The 16,561-nt window shown below is 42.7% G+C and overlaps 1 protein-coding gene across 1 annotated transcript in view; it reads left to right on the top strand.

The window, feature by feature from the left end:
• svep1 (sushi, von Willebrand factor type A, EGF and pentraxin domain containing 1) overlaps nucleotides 1-16,561 on the top strand; it is a 149,400-nt gene that overhangs the window by 59,642 nt on the left and 73,197 nt on the right. The window contains exons 4-6 of the mRNA XM_075451446.1: nucleotides 7,659-7,817; nucleotides 10,783-10,962; nucleotides 14,012-14,191. Coding sequence (XP_075307561.1) covers nucleotides 7,659-7,817; nucleotides 10,783-10,962; nucleotides 14,012-14,191 — 519 coding nt within the window. The remainder of the gene's footprint in view (nucleotides 1-7,658; nucleotides 7,818-10,782; nucleotides 10,963-14,011; nucleotides 14,192-16,561) is intronic.

The raw sequence follows: 16,561 nt of genomic DNA, 5'->3' as shown, positions 1-16,561 counted from the left end.
TTGAAGACGACAGACAGATTTGCGTCACCGCAAAATATCACAGAAATATTTGCTGATTCAGTTGTTTGCTTTCCACATAAGGCCCACAATGTCAGCATACTTTATGTCAACCACATTTGTTCTTTTCTAAAATGTTATTCGGAGCTCAAAGGAGATTCAATTCAGCCGTAGACATAATAAATATTTAGTCTCTGTTAGAGATTTTATCACAAAAAACTAGATGCCAAATATCTGGAACAAAAAGCCAAAGATTTGCCTCGTGAATAGAAATTACGGGTCGCTTTTTTTTTCCCTTTCAAAGCTCTTTTTAAATGAGCTGCTGGCGTTTACTTTCATCCGTCCACATATTTGTCATTTGGAAACGCTCTTTATCTCAAGTGTCAACGAGGGGCCGGAGCTGGTGGTGCAGGTACATCCCGGAGAAGTTACCAGTTCCTTTCACATCCACATGTGTAGACTATAAGTATGGACTGCTTCACCTTGAGCTCTCTTTGATTCTCAATATCTCAGAACAGGAATCGCTACTTAAAGGGGAAGTTTCGTATTTTATGCCTGAAATCTTATTTCAGGCATAAAATACGTTCATCTTCTCACAGATAACAGTTTGGTGAAAGTCGGTGTACTTTTGCACTGTTAGCTCAGAGCTGCCGTGTTGTTGTTATTAGGGGCTATCGATGTCAGGTTTGGGTGGTGCGAGGCGTAAAAGGACACGGATGCGGACTTCAAAAAGCAAACTTAAAGGTTAACGCAAAGCGCGGCTGAGCCGGAAGACAATAACTATACTGTGAGAAAACAAAACATCACTATGGCTGAGAAAAACAAAGAACTTAACTTGGCATGAAGGATATTGACGGGTAGGATCTGGCAAACACAATGAGGAAACCTGGAAGCTAAACACTGACTGAGTGATAGGTGAGTGAGTGCAGCTGAGGGGAAAACAGGTGAAATGAATGAAGGTGATGGCAGAGCAACAGAAACTATGGGGAAAACGTGGCTAAACTAAATACCGGACCTGGACTAGAAAACTAAGGCATGAGGGAAAACTAAAACATGGCAAAACTAAAAACTAAACATGAGCTTGAATACTAAAGCATGGTAAAACTAAGAACTAAACAGGAACTAAAAACATGGCAAACACCCCATGGACATGACAATCGGGTGACTTTCTACACACGCTTCACACGCAGTTTGCTGCTGCTACTTTTGTGTAACATGGCAACATATTTATCAGACTTTGACGACGTGGACGACGACTTTGAGTACGATGGACGTCCTTACCGGAGTGAATGAGCTGTGCTGCAGCGGCGTTCGTTTATGACGTCATCCCAGTAGACGCGTGTGTAGAAAGCTTCCTATAAGCCCCCCGATAACAACAACACGGCAGCTCTGAGCTAACAGTGCAACAGTACGCCTTCATTCATTCATTGGTCTTAAAGTATTGGTGAAATAAAGACAGATAAAGCCTTATTTAGAGGCTGTATTGTCTCTGCCCTGTTCTCTCCCGTTATGTGGATATACGCCGTGCATGCTCACAGTCACACCTGCAATCAATGGAGAATCACACGTTAGCCCAACGCCGACGGCTGAAGGTGAGATTTAAAGTAGGAAAACTTCACCACAGAGCCTCCCGTTGCTTTTCTGACAAAAACTTATTTACAAATCACTGCATTTTCTTTTATTTGCATTTTCCACATCGTCCATTCAAAGAGGAATTGAATTAAAATGTAATGTGCTTTTTTTCTTTGTGCTTTATATCCTAAACATTTCCGAAGTAAGAAGACGTTTCCAGTCAGTAAGAGAAACGGTCGGGCGTCTGACTCAAAAGAGATAAAACAGCAGTGATTTACGTTTGAAATAAGATGTGGGAAGCGATGAGCGTAGGAGTGCTGGATGGGTGTTTTTAAACATATGTTTGTGGATTCGGTCGGACTAAGCAGAACGTGTCCTCTCCTGCCTCCCTCCCTCTCGGCCTGTTTGTCATTTAATTCGAGGAGGCAGATGTTCTGGCCTTACCCTCTGGATCTCCTTTTCATCGTTTCCGTTGTGGTCTGTTTTTAGGCCTGGCTAATGGAACCCAGCGTCCCCCCCCACGAGACATAGGAGATTCTCGTGTGATAGTAACTTTGGCTCCCGGACCCCGGCGCGTCCGCCAGTTTCCCCCGACTTACTTCACATTAGGAGAAAGGACTTTAGCAGATGAGCTGGGTCTGTGATTGCTTTTGTCATTTGCTTTTCTTTTTAACTTCCTTTTGTTAACCCAAAGAGATTTTATTATTACTTTCCCTCATTATAAACGGTAGATGGGAAAGCCTCACATGAACTGTAAGTCACTGTTTTCAAAGGTGAGGTTTTAAACTTGGGGGGGGGGGGGTATGTTCACACATTAATGTAGTGCTTTTTGTTCTACATTTAACTGCTTTTTAAAGACTCACAGATGGTGAATGTAAGGTTGTAAAACCTTCTCACACACATGGAAATCTTTGAATTTATGGTTTGGAGTGCCAAAGACATCATCGATTACAGGAGAAGGATCAATTCAGTGGAATTGGCCGTCTTAGTTTCCACAGAAACGCGTTCAAAACACGAGATAGAACAGCATAGACATAATAATCAGCTGCACAACATGGGAGCTATATCAAACTACTACCTTAAAAATAAATAAAGAAAGAAGAAGAGAGGAGAAAATACCTGTTTTTATCTCTGCATCCTTCCCAACATCGTGATGAGCGTCCATCAGAGAGTGTTTGAAGTGTTTGTGTTTGGGTAGAAGTCTCAGAGCCGGGAGGACGCCACCGATGGCAGCTGTTTCAGCACCACAAACGCTGACCACCTCCCGACTTAATGACTCACCGGCCTTCAACTGTATTTGCATCGTAGCATCGGCAAAGCGGCCAATAAAAGCATTTGGAGCTTGTTAATAAATGAAAGAGGAACCACAGGGTCTGAGGACACTTTAAGAAGGCGATCGGCAGCTTTTACTTCCTGAAAGGAGGCAGAGCCGAGGCCGACAGGCCAGGTTTGGTCAGAAAATCACTCTGTTTTCTTTCTGGAATGCCAAAGGAGACCTGCTTCGCTGCCAAAGCAGAGATCCATCGTGATAAGTCTGGTTCTTATCTCCTCACAAAGAGAATTATTTGGCCTTCTCACAACTTCCTTTATTAAAGCAATAACTCTCTCTCGTGTTGCAAAGAAGTAGACGGCTGATAATGAACGAGACCACTTTATTATTCGCGGTTTGGATTATGCAAAAGCTCCTCTGATGCTGAGTAAACGGTTCCCTCCCCTCCCCCTCCTCGTGTCGTTATTTGGTGTCGCAGTTGTCTTTGAGCAGCTGTTTGGTTGCAGCCGGTCCCGTCACAGCGGGATCTTTCTGTTTTATGGTCATCCGCTGACGGTCCACTTCCTCCCTAAGTGAAGGGTACGGTGCTCTAGAGTTAACTCCAGAGCCATCAGCTTTAAAGGGATAGTTCGCCTCTTTTGACATGAAGCTGTATGACATCCCATATTAGCAATATCATTTATTATTTTCTTACCCCCTGCTGCGTCCTGTGAGCAGAGTTCCAGCCTCGTTTTTGGCGTTGACGAAGGTAGTCCGACTAGTTGGCTGGGGTTTAAAAAATAAAGCGTTTTGCTTCTCAAAACAATATGCGTTCAAAAGAGTAATACATTTGCATCAGAAAATCGTTCTCCAGGAAAAAGTCAGACCTCACAATCGCTTGGCGCTATTTTCTCTCCCTTCGTATCACTGCGTGATGCCTGTTACGGTGTTTGCTGCTCGGTCTACACAGCAGGCAGTGATACGACGGGAGAGAAAATAGCGCCAAGCGATTGTGAGGTCTGACTTTTTCTTGGAGAACGATTTTCTGATGCAAATGTATTACTCTTTTGAACACATATTGTTTTGAGAAGCAAAATACTTTATTTTTTACATCCCAGCCAAGTAGCCGGACTACTTTCCTCAACGCCAAAACGAGGCTGGAACTCGGCTCACAGGACGCAGCAGGGGGTAAGAAAATGTTCATAAATGATATTGCTAATATGGGATGTCATACAGCTTCATGTCAAAAGAGACGAACTATCCCTTTAAGTAGACGGACTGAAATGAGATGTTTTGGCCTCAACTTGATCCAGATCCAGCTCCCTTCGGCATGGGGTCTGTGTTTTCTACTGAAACCACGCAGCACAGCTTTCTCCGTGCTCTTTTCCATTTGTTTCCCCTCTCTTTCATCACCTATCCCTTCCTGTTCATCGCTCTCCTCTCCATCCTCTCTCCATAAGCCAGGCCCGGGCTTCTACCTGCCAGCTCATGCGTTCTGCCAGGACTTTTTTCATTTTTCAGATACAGTATTTCCACTGTTGCTCTCCGGGTGAAATAATATTCACATTAAAAGTAAATAGGGCTTCTTGTAAACCTTAAATGAAGCCGTAAAACAGATTCCCAAAGAGCTGAACAGAGAGGACACTTTCTGCCGTCCTTGCATCTTGTGTAATACGCCTCCTCTGAGTCTTTAACGGACACAGAACTGAAGACGGATCAGCGGCTGAGACGCCACACCAGCTACTCCACGTGGGTTTTTTCCTCTGTTTGTATTTGATGTGGGTTACTGCGTTTCACCGAAGAGAGGCCCAGCTGGCATTGGCTCGGCAGTGGAAAGTCACACCTGGGCTCTGGTTTAAAGAATACTAAATGAGTTGCTGAGAGTATTAGTTCTGTGGATTCAGTGTCGGTTAATTCTTTTTTTTTGTCCTAAAATAGTCATGAAGCCCATGATTACTTTGGGCTTTGAATCCCGTGAGATTGTGAACACATTTTTAAAAAGTTATTAAGCGTTTTAAATCCTCCGTGTGGGTTTTATTTGCTCAGTCGCTCACTTTTCCATGCCGGCTTTATCCTGCCGGGCGGGGTACAACCTGCACAGGTCTGAGGAGTTTATAGTTTTCTCCTTCTGAGTACATGGCACCGAATCAAACAGGCTGTTTACATTTAGAAAAGACTCGATGTCGCTCCATCCAGCGATCTGATCTTTACCGTGGAACAGCGCCCGATGGTTTATGACCCCAAACACCCCAACCACAAAGATCTGAACCGAAGGGACCCAGAGAACTCGCTGTTTCAGGTGAGAACTTTCTGAACCAATAGAATCACTCCCGACAAAATCGTCACGCTGCACATCAGGACACCCCATGGATGTATTATATTATCTGGATAAGGGACCACAAAATGGCCGCCGTCGCTCGCCTGGCGCATACGCTGAAAAAGTTTCTGACTTCAGCATTATGCGGCCCATAGAGCATGCGCAGTAGAGTCACCCCCCATGATGCTTTGGGGCCTCCCATCATGTCCTGGGGCGATGAGGACGTGCACGTACGTACACATCACAGTGCACGTACACAGCTGTGATGTCACGCTGGGAAAAGAGACTTTTCTGCTGCTTTTTCTGGACGTTAGAAAACTTTTTGACGGATAAAAAGTCCATGATTTAAAAATATAGAATACAAAGATTAGTGAATAACAGCGGTTACAGCGGGAGGCGTCCTGTGAACAGTTTTACAGGCATCGCTTTTACTATTGCGGTCTATTGGAAAAATGCTTTTTGGGCCACAGGGGATTTTTTTTGTGTTGCAATACCACGAGTGGCCACTGGGAGGCGGCGCCGGGGTGTGGGACACCCTCGCGAAATTCGTCAGTTTCGCTCACTTTTAGTCAGGATGGGGTGTTACACCACAACTGCTGTATGTGGCGATCTTATTGTTACCTATTGTTCTTATTTCTTTCTTTTTGTTTAAAATTTAAATCGTGCTTTTTATTTCTGCTGTTTTAATGCATCTGTAAAGCACTTTGAATCGCCTTTTAGTTGAATTGTGCTGTACAGATAAACCTGCCTTGCCTTGCTCAAGGGCACCTCGGCCTTGGCAAGGCGGTGGACTGCGCCCCCTCCAGCTGTCAGTTCACCAATCTTTGGGAATCGAACCGCCAACCTTCCGGTTATTGGACGACCCACTGGGCCACGGCCGCCCCTGTATGTAGAAGATGGTGCCGATCATTTTTAATGGAGTTCATGGGAGTTTTTCCTTAACGCGACTGAGAATGCGACGTTTGTGGGCTAATTTAAAGGACACTCTGTAATTTCTTCCCCCATCTAGTGGTGCAATTTTATTTTGCAAAGTCGAATGAATTTGCTCTCTAGCGCCTTGCGTTTTCAAACGTGCGTTGCAACTTCTTGAACTACGGCAGGCGGTACGTGTCAAGATTCAAGAAGCTATATATTCAGACTCAAGGTCCATACAAACAAAAAGACATCAAGACACACAGTACAAAGGATTACATAACACACACACAACAACACTATAAATACAGATGACAGATAACATGTCAGATAACATAAGTTGACATAGCCTTTGGTGTGCAAGCAATGCAATTAGTCATATTCCGGGAGTTACTGGAAGTGACGTTGACGCAACGTTAGCAGCGGTAGCGTTAGCAGCAGTGTGTAGTTGCTGGAAAGTGTTCTTTTAAATAAACTCCCGGTAAACTTACAAACTTTCTAATGCCTCGTTTTGTGAGTTAAGAGCCTATGTGCACTACGGCAGAAGTTTGGTAACAATCAATGCATTATTAGTGGGATAATTTACGAGATAAAATCTATTTACCATTAGCGCCAGTAATAAGCCATTCGGCGGACATGACGTTGTTTTTCATAGACCGGAAGGACATGGCAGCCTCCATAGAGCTTACCTGCTCTATGTAGATACAGACAAGTTATTCTTCACTCAGGAGGATAAGTGAGATTTTTGACAGAGATAATTTTACACCAATGAGGACTAATTTATGAATGAATATGTTGATTTGAGCTAATAAATTACTTAATATATTACTTTGTGTCCCTTTAAACAATAGCTGCGGACGGTCACCATCAAGAGTTTATTTGTTTTAATGTTTCTTTGGACGCACGGAAACAAAATCGGGACGTCAGAAACGGAAATTATTGGGATGAAACATGAAAATAGTTCAGTGTAGTTGCTCAGAAAATGTCGAAGTATGACATCATTGATTAGCTAAACTGGAATCTATGAACAATCCCCTGTGAAACGGATGTTTCTGTTCCAGTAGGACTCATTTTCACTGCAGTGCGAGCACTGGACTGATTCTGAAGTTGAGTCATGGCAAAAGAAAGCAGGCTTCGCGTGAGCTCTGCTTCTTCATCGCTGCAGCGTTTCCTCTGATCCGACCGAGGTGACGTTAATAAAAAGCACTCCTGCTTACGCGTGCACTTTCAGGTGATCAAAAGGGAGTTTCTAATGGAGCCCACATGCTCTTCAATGCAACACAAAGCTGCTTTTAGATACTCATAAACCCGTCTCTGATTGCTGCATTTCTTTGTAATAAAAGATCGGCGCCAGAAGGAAGGGCGTAGCCTGTTTGGATGAATTAGGATTCTGATCAGAAGTTGTCTTTGTAGCCTCGCCGGTGAGGTCATCATTCTGCCACATTTTCTCCACAACACGTCCAGACATGAATTTTTTATCAAAGTCTCCTCATAAGTCCGTAAAGCTGTTTTCCAGACTGTTTTTGGACAGTTTTTCCCCCTTTCAGCAACATTCTCGTGTCTTTGGGATTGATGGGTTGCTAAGCGCTGTGTCTCTCTCCCCCTGAACAGCGTGTCCGCCCGGCACCTATAAGCCAGAGGCAACGCCAGGAGGCCTGAGCACCTGCTCGCCCTGCCCTGACGCACGGCACACCTCCCAGCCCGGCAGCACCTCCCTGGATGACTGCGTCTGCAGGCCGGGACACCAGCCGGTCGGCATGACCTGTCAGGGTAAGAGCAGCCGAGACCTTATCTTTGTGCTTCTGCTGCACGGGAACACAGTTCTTTCACTTTTCTGGCTTTACGACGACGGCATATATGAACTCAGACTTTACTTTTAATGTTTAATCTAATTAATCACATGATTTCCCTGATTAATCACGATTAATCGCATTTGTACGCAGAATCCAAAAATGAATCCAAAAGTAGTGTATAGCTTTTAGCATTTAGCTTTATTTTAAATGTGCTGCCATATGAATGAAAGTGCCATAACATTTGTTGTGCAAACACACTTTTAACATCAGCATCTTTCTGTAGTTTTTATGTAGAAGCCTCGCTCCACTGTCTGTTTCCTTGAATGACTTGCTGCTATCAGTTGTGTGTTTTGCCTTTAAGTGATATTTTAGACTGGAACTACTACGCTGAGAAGACAATTCAACTTGGCAGAGTTTACAGATGACTTTGGTTCTGTCGACTCCGCCGTCTGGAAGAACTTTAAAATGAAAACGGCCGAGTAAAAGTTCCGTACCCTTCTCCATGTTTGGTGGATCCGCCGATTACTTTCTTTTCCGGTTCCACAACAGACAGCAACAGACTTTTACAAAATAAAAGCCTGGGAGCAACAGACTTTTACAAAATAAAAGCCTGTGAGAAACAGACTTTTACAAAATAAAGTAAATAATAAAACAGGGGTGGTTTGTGGCGTAGTGGGTTGAGCAGGCGCCCCATGTACAGAGGCTATAGTCCTCGCTGCAGCTGGCCCCGGTTCGAGTCCCGCATTGGACGGCCCTGTGCTGCGTGTTGTTCCCCCTCTCTCTGACCCCTGCTTCCTGTCTCTCTGAAATTTCCATTAAAGGCATATAAGTCTATTTAAATAAATAAATAAATAAAACCTGCGTTAATGCGCGATAAAATATTTAACGCGATAATAACGAGTTAACTTGCCCAGCCCTACTCTAGGGCTGCAGAAAACACTTATCACACATCAGCTCGTATTTACTGCGGAGAACTGAGCGTAAACTTGATGTATTTCACTAAATGTGTGTGTTTTATTCAGCCCGTGGAGGTGGTGTGGTTTGAATAAGAAGCAGAGTCACTTACCATGAATGTAAACGGTTTCAGATGGTCTCACAGTTTAATCTCCACTGTGATGACACAGGTTTTTTTCCTCCAAATGATTAACATGATAAAACTCACCGTGCTCATCTGATAACAGGGGCCGCCGGTCAGTAAAGAAAGCACAGAGATTAGCAGGGAAACTGTACCGGTTAGTAACAGCTGCAGCTTTTCCTCCTTCCCCGTGTGGACTTTTCATTCCAGTGGACTGTCATGATTCAGTTTCCTTCAGTTTCCTTCAGTTTCCTTCAGTTTCCTTCAGTTTTGCTTCAGTTTCCTTTAGTTTTGCTTCAGTTTCCTTCAGTTTCCTTCAGTTTTGCTTCAGTTTCCTTCAGTTTCCTTCAGTTTCCTTCAGTTTTGCTTCAGTTTCCTTCAGTTTCCTTCAGTTTTGCTTCAGTTTTGCTTCAGTTTCCTTCAGTTTCCTTCAGTTTTGCTTCAGTTTTGCTTCAGTTTCCTTCAGTTTTGCTTCAGTTTTGCTTCAGTTTCCTTCAGTTTTGCTTCAGTTTTGCTTCAGTTTCCTTCAGTTTCCTTCAGTTTCCTTCAGTTTTGCTTCAGTTTTGCTTCAGTTTCCTTCAGTTTTGCTTCAGTTTTGCTTCAGTTTCCTTCAGTTTTCCTTCAGTTTTGCTTCAGTTTCCTTCAGTTTCCTTCAGTTTCCTTCAGTTTCGCTTCAGTTTCCTTCAGTTTTTTTTCAGTTTCCTTCAGTTTCCTTCAGTTTTGCTTCAGTTTCCTTCAGTTTTCCTTCAGTCTGCTTCAGTTTGCTTCAGTTTTGCTTCAGTTTCCTTCAGTTTTGCTTCAGTTTCCTTCAGTTTTACTTCAGTTTCCTTCAGTTTCCTTCAGTTTGCTTCAGTTTCCTTCAGTTTTGCTTCAGTTTCCTTCAGTTTTGCTTCAGTTTCCTTCAGTTTTGCTTCAGTTTCCTTCAGTTTTGCTTCAGTTTCCTTCAGTTTTACTTCAGTTTCCTTCAGTTTTGCTTCAGTTTCCTTCAGTTTTACTTCAGTTTCCTTCAGTTTCCTTCAGTTTGCTTCAGTTTCCTTCAGTTTGCTTCAGTTTCCTTCAGTTTTGCTTCAGTTTCCTTCAGTTTTGCTTCAGTTTCCTTCAGTTTGCTTCAGTTTCCTTCAGTTTGCTTCAGTTTCCTTCAGTTTGCTTCAGTTTCCTTCAGTTTTCCTTCAGTTTCCTTCAGTTTTGCTTCAGTTTCCTTCAGTTTTCCTTCAGTTTCCTTCAGTTTTGCTTCAGTTTCCTTCAGTTTTCCTTCAGTTTCCTTCAGTTTTACTTCAGTTTCCTTCAGTTTTCCTTCAGTTTCCTTCAGTTTTGCTTCAGTTTCCTTCAGTTTTGCTTCAGTTTCCTTCAGTTTTACTTCAGTTTCCTTCAGTTTTCCTTTAGTTTCCTTCAGTTTTACTTCAGTTTCCTTCAGTTTTCCTTCAGTTTGCTTAAGTTTGCTTCAGTTTTGCTTCAGTTTCCTTCAGTTACCTTCAGTTTCCTTCAGTTTTCCTTCAGTTTCCTTCAGTTTTACTTCAGTTTCCTTCAGTTTTCCTTCAGTTTGCTTAAGTTTGCTTCAGTTTTGCTTGCTGTCATGATTCTGCTTCCATTAATCTGATTTGACCTCCGGGTCCTTGAAGATGGAGCCGGAGGTTTTCCACTGAGCAGCTTACCTGACAGCACTCTGGTCCATTCATCACCAGTTTCACACACTGCGTTGTGTTTTCTCTTCCTCCCTTACTTCAGATAAGAGAATGAAGCCTGAAATGTGATTTCAGTCATTTGTTTAAGTGCTTTATTGTCTTTGCAGACTTTCTGTGTGTGTGTGTGTCACATTATGTCAGTTTCTGTAATTTGAATTGAGCTGTGTTTTCTTCTCCTCTCTCAGTGGTGTACTGTCCAGCATTGCCTCCCCCAGAAAATGGCTTTTTTGTGCAAAATGTGTGCAACAACCACTTCGAAGCTGCCTGTGGGGTGCGATGCCAGCCAGGGTTTGAGCTCCAGGGAACCGGCATCAGACTGTGCCAGGCTGACGGCATCTGGTCAGGCACACCTGCCAGCTGCAGAGGTGAGGAACACACCCAGTTACAGAACACTATCAGATCACTGGGACAAACACTCAGTGACCAGTGTTCCTTTCTTTAAACCAATCACAACAACATGGGAGGCACTTAGACCGGTAAAAGGCAACGTGTTGTGGTGGAACCGGTGGGTGAGCGTGTAAAAGCACCACAAATAAGCAGAAAATGTTTCACAACTGTTCTTTGTGTCTGGTTTTTACTGGTTTTACTGTTTTTTAGTCATTTGTTTTTATAAGAATTGGTTTTTCTCTAGTCTAGATTCGTCTTTTTGTTCATAGATTAGTCTTTGGTTGCTCTCTGCTCTGCTTTGTTTAAGTTTAGCTTGTTTGAGTTCTTGAGTCATTGGTTCTCAGTCTTTAGTTGTCCGACTCCTGTTTTGTCTTTATCACTTTTACTTTAGATCAGTTAGTCTTGTCTTAGTTCAGTTTCCTTCAGTTTTGCTTCAATTTCCTTCAGTTTCCTTCAGTTTTGCTTCAGTTTCCTTCAGTTTACTTCAGTTTTGCTTCAATTTCCTTCAGTTTCCTTCAGTTTTGCTTCAATTTCCTTCAATTTCCTTCAGTTTCCTTCAGTTTTGCTTCAATTTCCTTCAGTTTCCTTCAGTTTTGCTTCAGTTTTGCTTCAATTTCCTTCAGTTTCCTTCAGTTTTGCTTCAGTTTTGCTTCAATTTCCTTCAGTTTTCTTCAGTTTTGCTTCAATTTCCTTCAGTTTTGCTTCAATTTCCTTCAGTTTCCTTCAGTTTTGCTTCAGTTTTGCTTCAGTTTCCTTCAGTTTTGCTTCAATTTCCTTCAGTTTCCTTCAGTTTTGCTTCAATTTCCTTCAATTTCCTTCAGTTTCCTTCAGTTTTGCTTCAGTTTCCTTCAGTTTCCTTCAGTTTTGCTTCAATTTCCTTCAGTTTCCTTCAGTTTCCTTCAGTTTTGCTTCAATTTCCTTCAGTTTCCTTCAGTTTTGCTTCAATTTCCTTCAGTTTCTTTCAGTTTCCTTCAGTTTTGCTTCAATTTCCTTCAGTTTCCTTCAGTTTTGCTTCAATTTCCTTCAGTTTCCTTCAATATTTCCAATATTTCATTGTATGGTTGTAAAGGAGTGCCCAGCTTTGGTTTTTGGCTTCCTAAAACAAACCTTATAAAAACTGAACTGAACTGAAAACAGCTGAGAAAGTAGAGATGATTTCATGTGTTTGTAAAGAATCGTCCAACTTCCCGGTTACCTCAGTCGGCTCTGATGAAGTGGATAGTCTGTTGTGGAGCCCAGGAATGACCAAAAGCATCAGATTTTCAGGGCTGCCGCCTTTACATGCCTTTACATGCTCAAACAGAGGAGGTTGTCTCGTTGATAGCAGCAGCTTTCGTACAGCATGTTCTATATAATTCTTCATTAAACTATGAAACCTGCATCAGAGCTTTGGAAACCTCTCTGTGATGTCTGCAATCCTTCATAAACATTTATGTGGCACTAAATCAGCTTGTGGAGCTGGAGGATATGAGCTGATCTGTTGTACTGATCTGCTGAGAGTCTCCTACAAATCAAAGCTCGTGGGAGTCGGCATGAGTCAGCATGTAAAGATTTCTCGCATAGATTGAGATCATGTGTGCTTAAGACTGAGTTGGGAGTCGACATTAATCGAAGAGACTACCGTTTTTCTGCCAGGCCAGATGTTTTCGAGGGAAGAAGGGAGGATGGGTGAGACGGAGACGAGAGTTCACGGAGCAAAGGAGCGATAGTAGCAGAGGATGGACAGAAGTGTGAGGGAGTTAAAAACCAAAAAAAAAAAAGCTGAATGGAAAGAAAGAAGAGAAGAAGGAGCTGGAGAGGTCAAGAGATTAATGAGGAAAATCCCAGATTTAGCAGAAAGGCAGCAGCAGGGTGACTCATAGAAATACCAAGACACTGAATATGTAAGGGTGTGAGTTGGAGATTTATAGTTTGTGGCTTTGAGTATATATTTTCTAAGTGTGTGTGCACATGTCTGCTTGTATGTGTTTCTCCGAGTCGTGTCTGTGGCACAGACTGTGGGACCTCCCAGCCAGCCAGACCCTGAGGGAGGGGGTCTCCTCCGAGCTGCCTGTCTGTCTACGGGTGGTGATGAGAAATAACACGCCACACACCCTCTCCTAGACCTCAGCATAACTCAGAGCAGACGCCGGAATATTTTTTGTTTTAATTCACGGGGGACTTTCACACTTTGGGTTAAATGATAGGTCCCGAGTTATAGCTGAAGGGGATTCACTCCTGCTTTCTTCTTGAAAGCATTTATAGGCTGTTTATGTCATAAAGCTTTATTTAAACAGAAGGTTCAAGCGAGAATCCCTGGCTGAAGACAGGTAGCAGCTCAGAGCGGCGACGGTTACAACAATACAGACACGAGTGATTACATGAAACAAAACCGCTGTAAAAATCACAAACTGAGGAAAAAGCTACAGCCAGATGTTTCTGCATACTTTAAATGGATTTTCTGACACCAGCTTTTTCAGATTCAGGCAGCTGATTACAGCACATTTAAACCCTTTTTCCCAAACTCTGCACGAGCTCTGGGTACAATTTTTTGGGGGGAAACGTAGGTCTGTCGGTAGGACGGGAGAAGACTGGGAGCAGCTTTATAAAAGACATGCTTGAGTTTAGGGGAAGATGGGGCAGGTTATCCGACCCAAAAAGAGAGTTTTAAAGCTTGTAATGAACCTCGGCGCTCCACAGGGAGGGAATCCAGGACATGTAGACATTGAAATATCATCTCCATCATCCAGTACAGACCTTAAAATGGCAGCTTTAAGTCTGCTTTTGGCCTCAATAGAAGGACGATAATTGGTATTAAAGAACTTATTTTGTTTTGGTCGAGTTTGTCGTGATATTTAAAACCAGTGTTAATCAGAAAATACTGTTTTTCTTCTCCATCACAGGATTAAAAGACTGCTTTTATAAGATGAAGGTGAAATAATACAGCAGCACACGGATCCAGTTAGATTTAACAATAAATAAACCGGCTTTGGTCCGTCTGCCTGGCTGCTTTGGGTTCTCATGTTTGTTGTTTTCTGGCTGTTTCAGTGCGCTCCTGCCCACCTCTGACTCGACCCCAGCGCGGCTCCCTGCGCTGCAGCGACGGGGGGGCGTCCTACGGGGCGGAGTGTCAGGTGGGCTGCGATCGGGGCTACAGATTAGAGGGAGACTCCACCCTCACCTGTCAGGCCAACTCGCAATGGAGTGGACCCCAACCTCGGTGTGTGGGTAAGCCTTCCCTCCACTGTCCGCCCTCCATCTCACACTCCAAGCAGCACTGTTTGTGATCTAAATTACATTTCTTACTTCACAAAATACGACTTTGCAGACATTTGTTGCTGAAATAAAACAATGGAAATGCTCTTTAGCCGTTGATGGTAACCCTAAAGGTAGAAATTTCAACTAAAATGAAGCATTTTTAAACAGTTTTCCACATTTTTGTCACATTTCAGACCAATCTGATAAAGCAAAAAAGTTTTTTTTCTGCGATGCATCCAGTTTTGCCTCAGTTTCCTTCAGTTTCCTTCAGTTTCCTTCAGTTTTGCTTCAGTTTCCTTCAGTTTCCTTCAGTTTTCTTCAGTTTTGCTTCAGTTTCCTTCAGTTACCTTCAGTTTCCTTCAGTTTCCTTCAGTTTTGCTTCAGTTTCCTTCAGTTTCCTTCAGTTTTCTTCAGTTTTTCTTCAGTTACCTTCAGTTTCCTTCAGTTTCCTTCAGTTTTCTTCAGTTTTGCTTCAGTTTCCTTCAGTTACCTTCAGTTTCCTTCAGTTTCCTTCAGTTTTGCTTCAGTTTCCTTCAGTTTCCTTCAGTTTTGCTTCAGTTACCTTCAGTTTTGCTTCAGTTTCCTTCAGTTTTGCTTCAGTTTCCTTCAGTTACCTTCAGTTTTGCTTCAGTTTCCTTCAGTTTTTCTTCAGTTACCTTCAGTTTTGCTTCAGTTTCCTTCAGTTTTTCTTCAGTTTCCTTCAGTTTCCTTCAGTTTTTCTTCAGTTTCCTTCAGTTTTGCTTCAGTTACCTTCAGTTTTGCTTCAGTTACCTTCAGTTTTGCTTCAGTTTCCTTCAGTTTTGCTTCAGTTACCTTCAGTTTTGCTTCAGTTACCTTCAGTTTTGCTTCAGTTACCTTCAGTTTTGCTTCAGTTTCCTTCAGTTTCCTTCAGTTTTTCTTCAGTTTCCTTCAGTTTCCTTCAGTTTTGCTTCAGTTACCTTCAGTTTTTCTTCAGTTACCTTCAGTTTTGCTTCAGTTTCCTTCAGTTTCCTTCAGTTTTGCTTCAGTTTCCTTCAGTTTTGCTTCAGTTTCCTTCAGTTTCCTTCAGTTTTCTTCAGTTTTCTTCAAATAAATCAAAAAAAATCTTTTTCTGCGATGCATCCTACAGAATAAATAGATACACGTGTATGTTTAAGGTCTCGCAGAGAAAACCAAACCGTGAGGGGGAGAACATCATCTTTGGGAAGAGGCTCACGTCTCAGCACACAGATCTGCAGTCGCTTTAGATACTTTTCAATCAGAGATAAAGAGCTTCCAGCAAGCCAAAGGTGATTGGAAAGATGCTCCTTTGTGTCGATGGGGAAACTCCACAGAGAAACAACCACTGGACCTTTATGTTAGCGACCAGACGGAAGCCGTTCCGCACCAAAAATACGTCCTACAGCCTGCTGTGAGATGAGTGATTCTCAGAGGCTGAGCTATTTGGCTTCAGAGATGGTTTCTGACCCAGAAATAAAACCTTTACGTGTACAGTATCTCAGGCTGGAGTGTGTGTATACTGCGTCTGTAATGAGACCCTCCAAAAAAAGGCTGCAAAAGGTGCCGTAATCGCTTTCTAAGTGAACAGTCTGCAGCTTTTTACGTCTATTAAACGTAAAAGAAAATCCATTTCCTTTTGTTTTGTGGAGAATAATAAGCGCAGAATAAAAAGTGCTGGACAAAAAAGGCTGTCAGCGCTTTATTTTTGCAAAAAAAACGTAGAGTTGCTCCATCTATAATTTTGCAATCTCCTTTTATTTCAGTGATTCATGACTTGTTTTTGGCAATAACCTCTTGAGCGACAGGTTTTTGCTCGGGGGTTCAGGAAATGTGCATATATTTGGCTGTTTGGGCTAAAATGCTCGTAAGAAATAAATCATCCACAGTTTAATAACACTATTTGTGTCACATCCAAGGGAATTCATCGAGCACGCTGTTTTATAATCTGTCATAATAATCTGAATTAGATTGCTCACTTATTGAATTTGCATTATTTTCCATGTTGAATCTTTGCAGCTGTGAGTTTATTCAGATGCACGACCGGTCTCTTTAGCCTCCTTCTGCGTTTTTTAAACTGTGAGCTTGGTTTTTATTTGTTTTGCTTCTGCTCACTGACAAAAACAGAAAGTTTATCAGCCCGACGACCCCCCGAAGCAACTCCTGATCTGCGCGTTTCTCCCGTAATCGTGTGGTTTCGAGCACACATGTAAACACACACGCACAGCGGTTACACATGTGGTGTTTATTTGAGCTCATATTCGGTGAAAGATGCAGCTGCTCTCTCGCAGCATAGTTAAAGGCACTTAAATTACTCACACACTTAGAAACTGATAGTTAAGTTAAAATAGTTGCTCGGGTCGG

This window comes from Odontesthes bonariensis, chromosome 19 (genome assembly GCF_027942865.1).
Source record: "Odontesthes bonariensis isolate fOdoBon6 chromosome 19, fOdoBon6.hap1, whole genome shotgun sequence".
Lineage (NCBI taxonomy): Eukaryota > Metazoa > Chordata > Actinopteri > Atheriniformes > Atherinopsidae > Odontesthes > Odontesthes bonariensis.
This window is presented reverse-complemented; position numbering and strand designations above follow the sequence as displayed.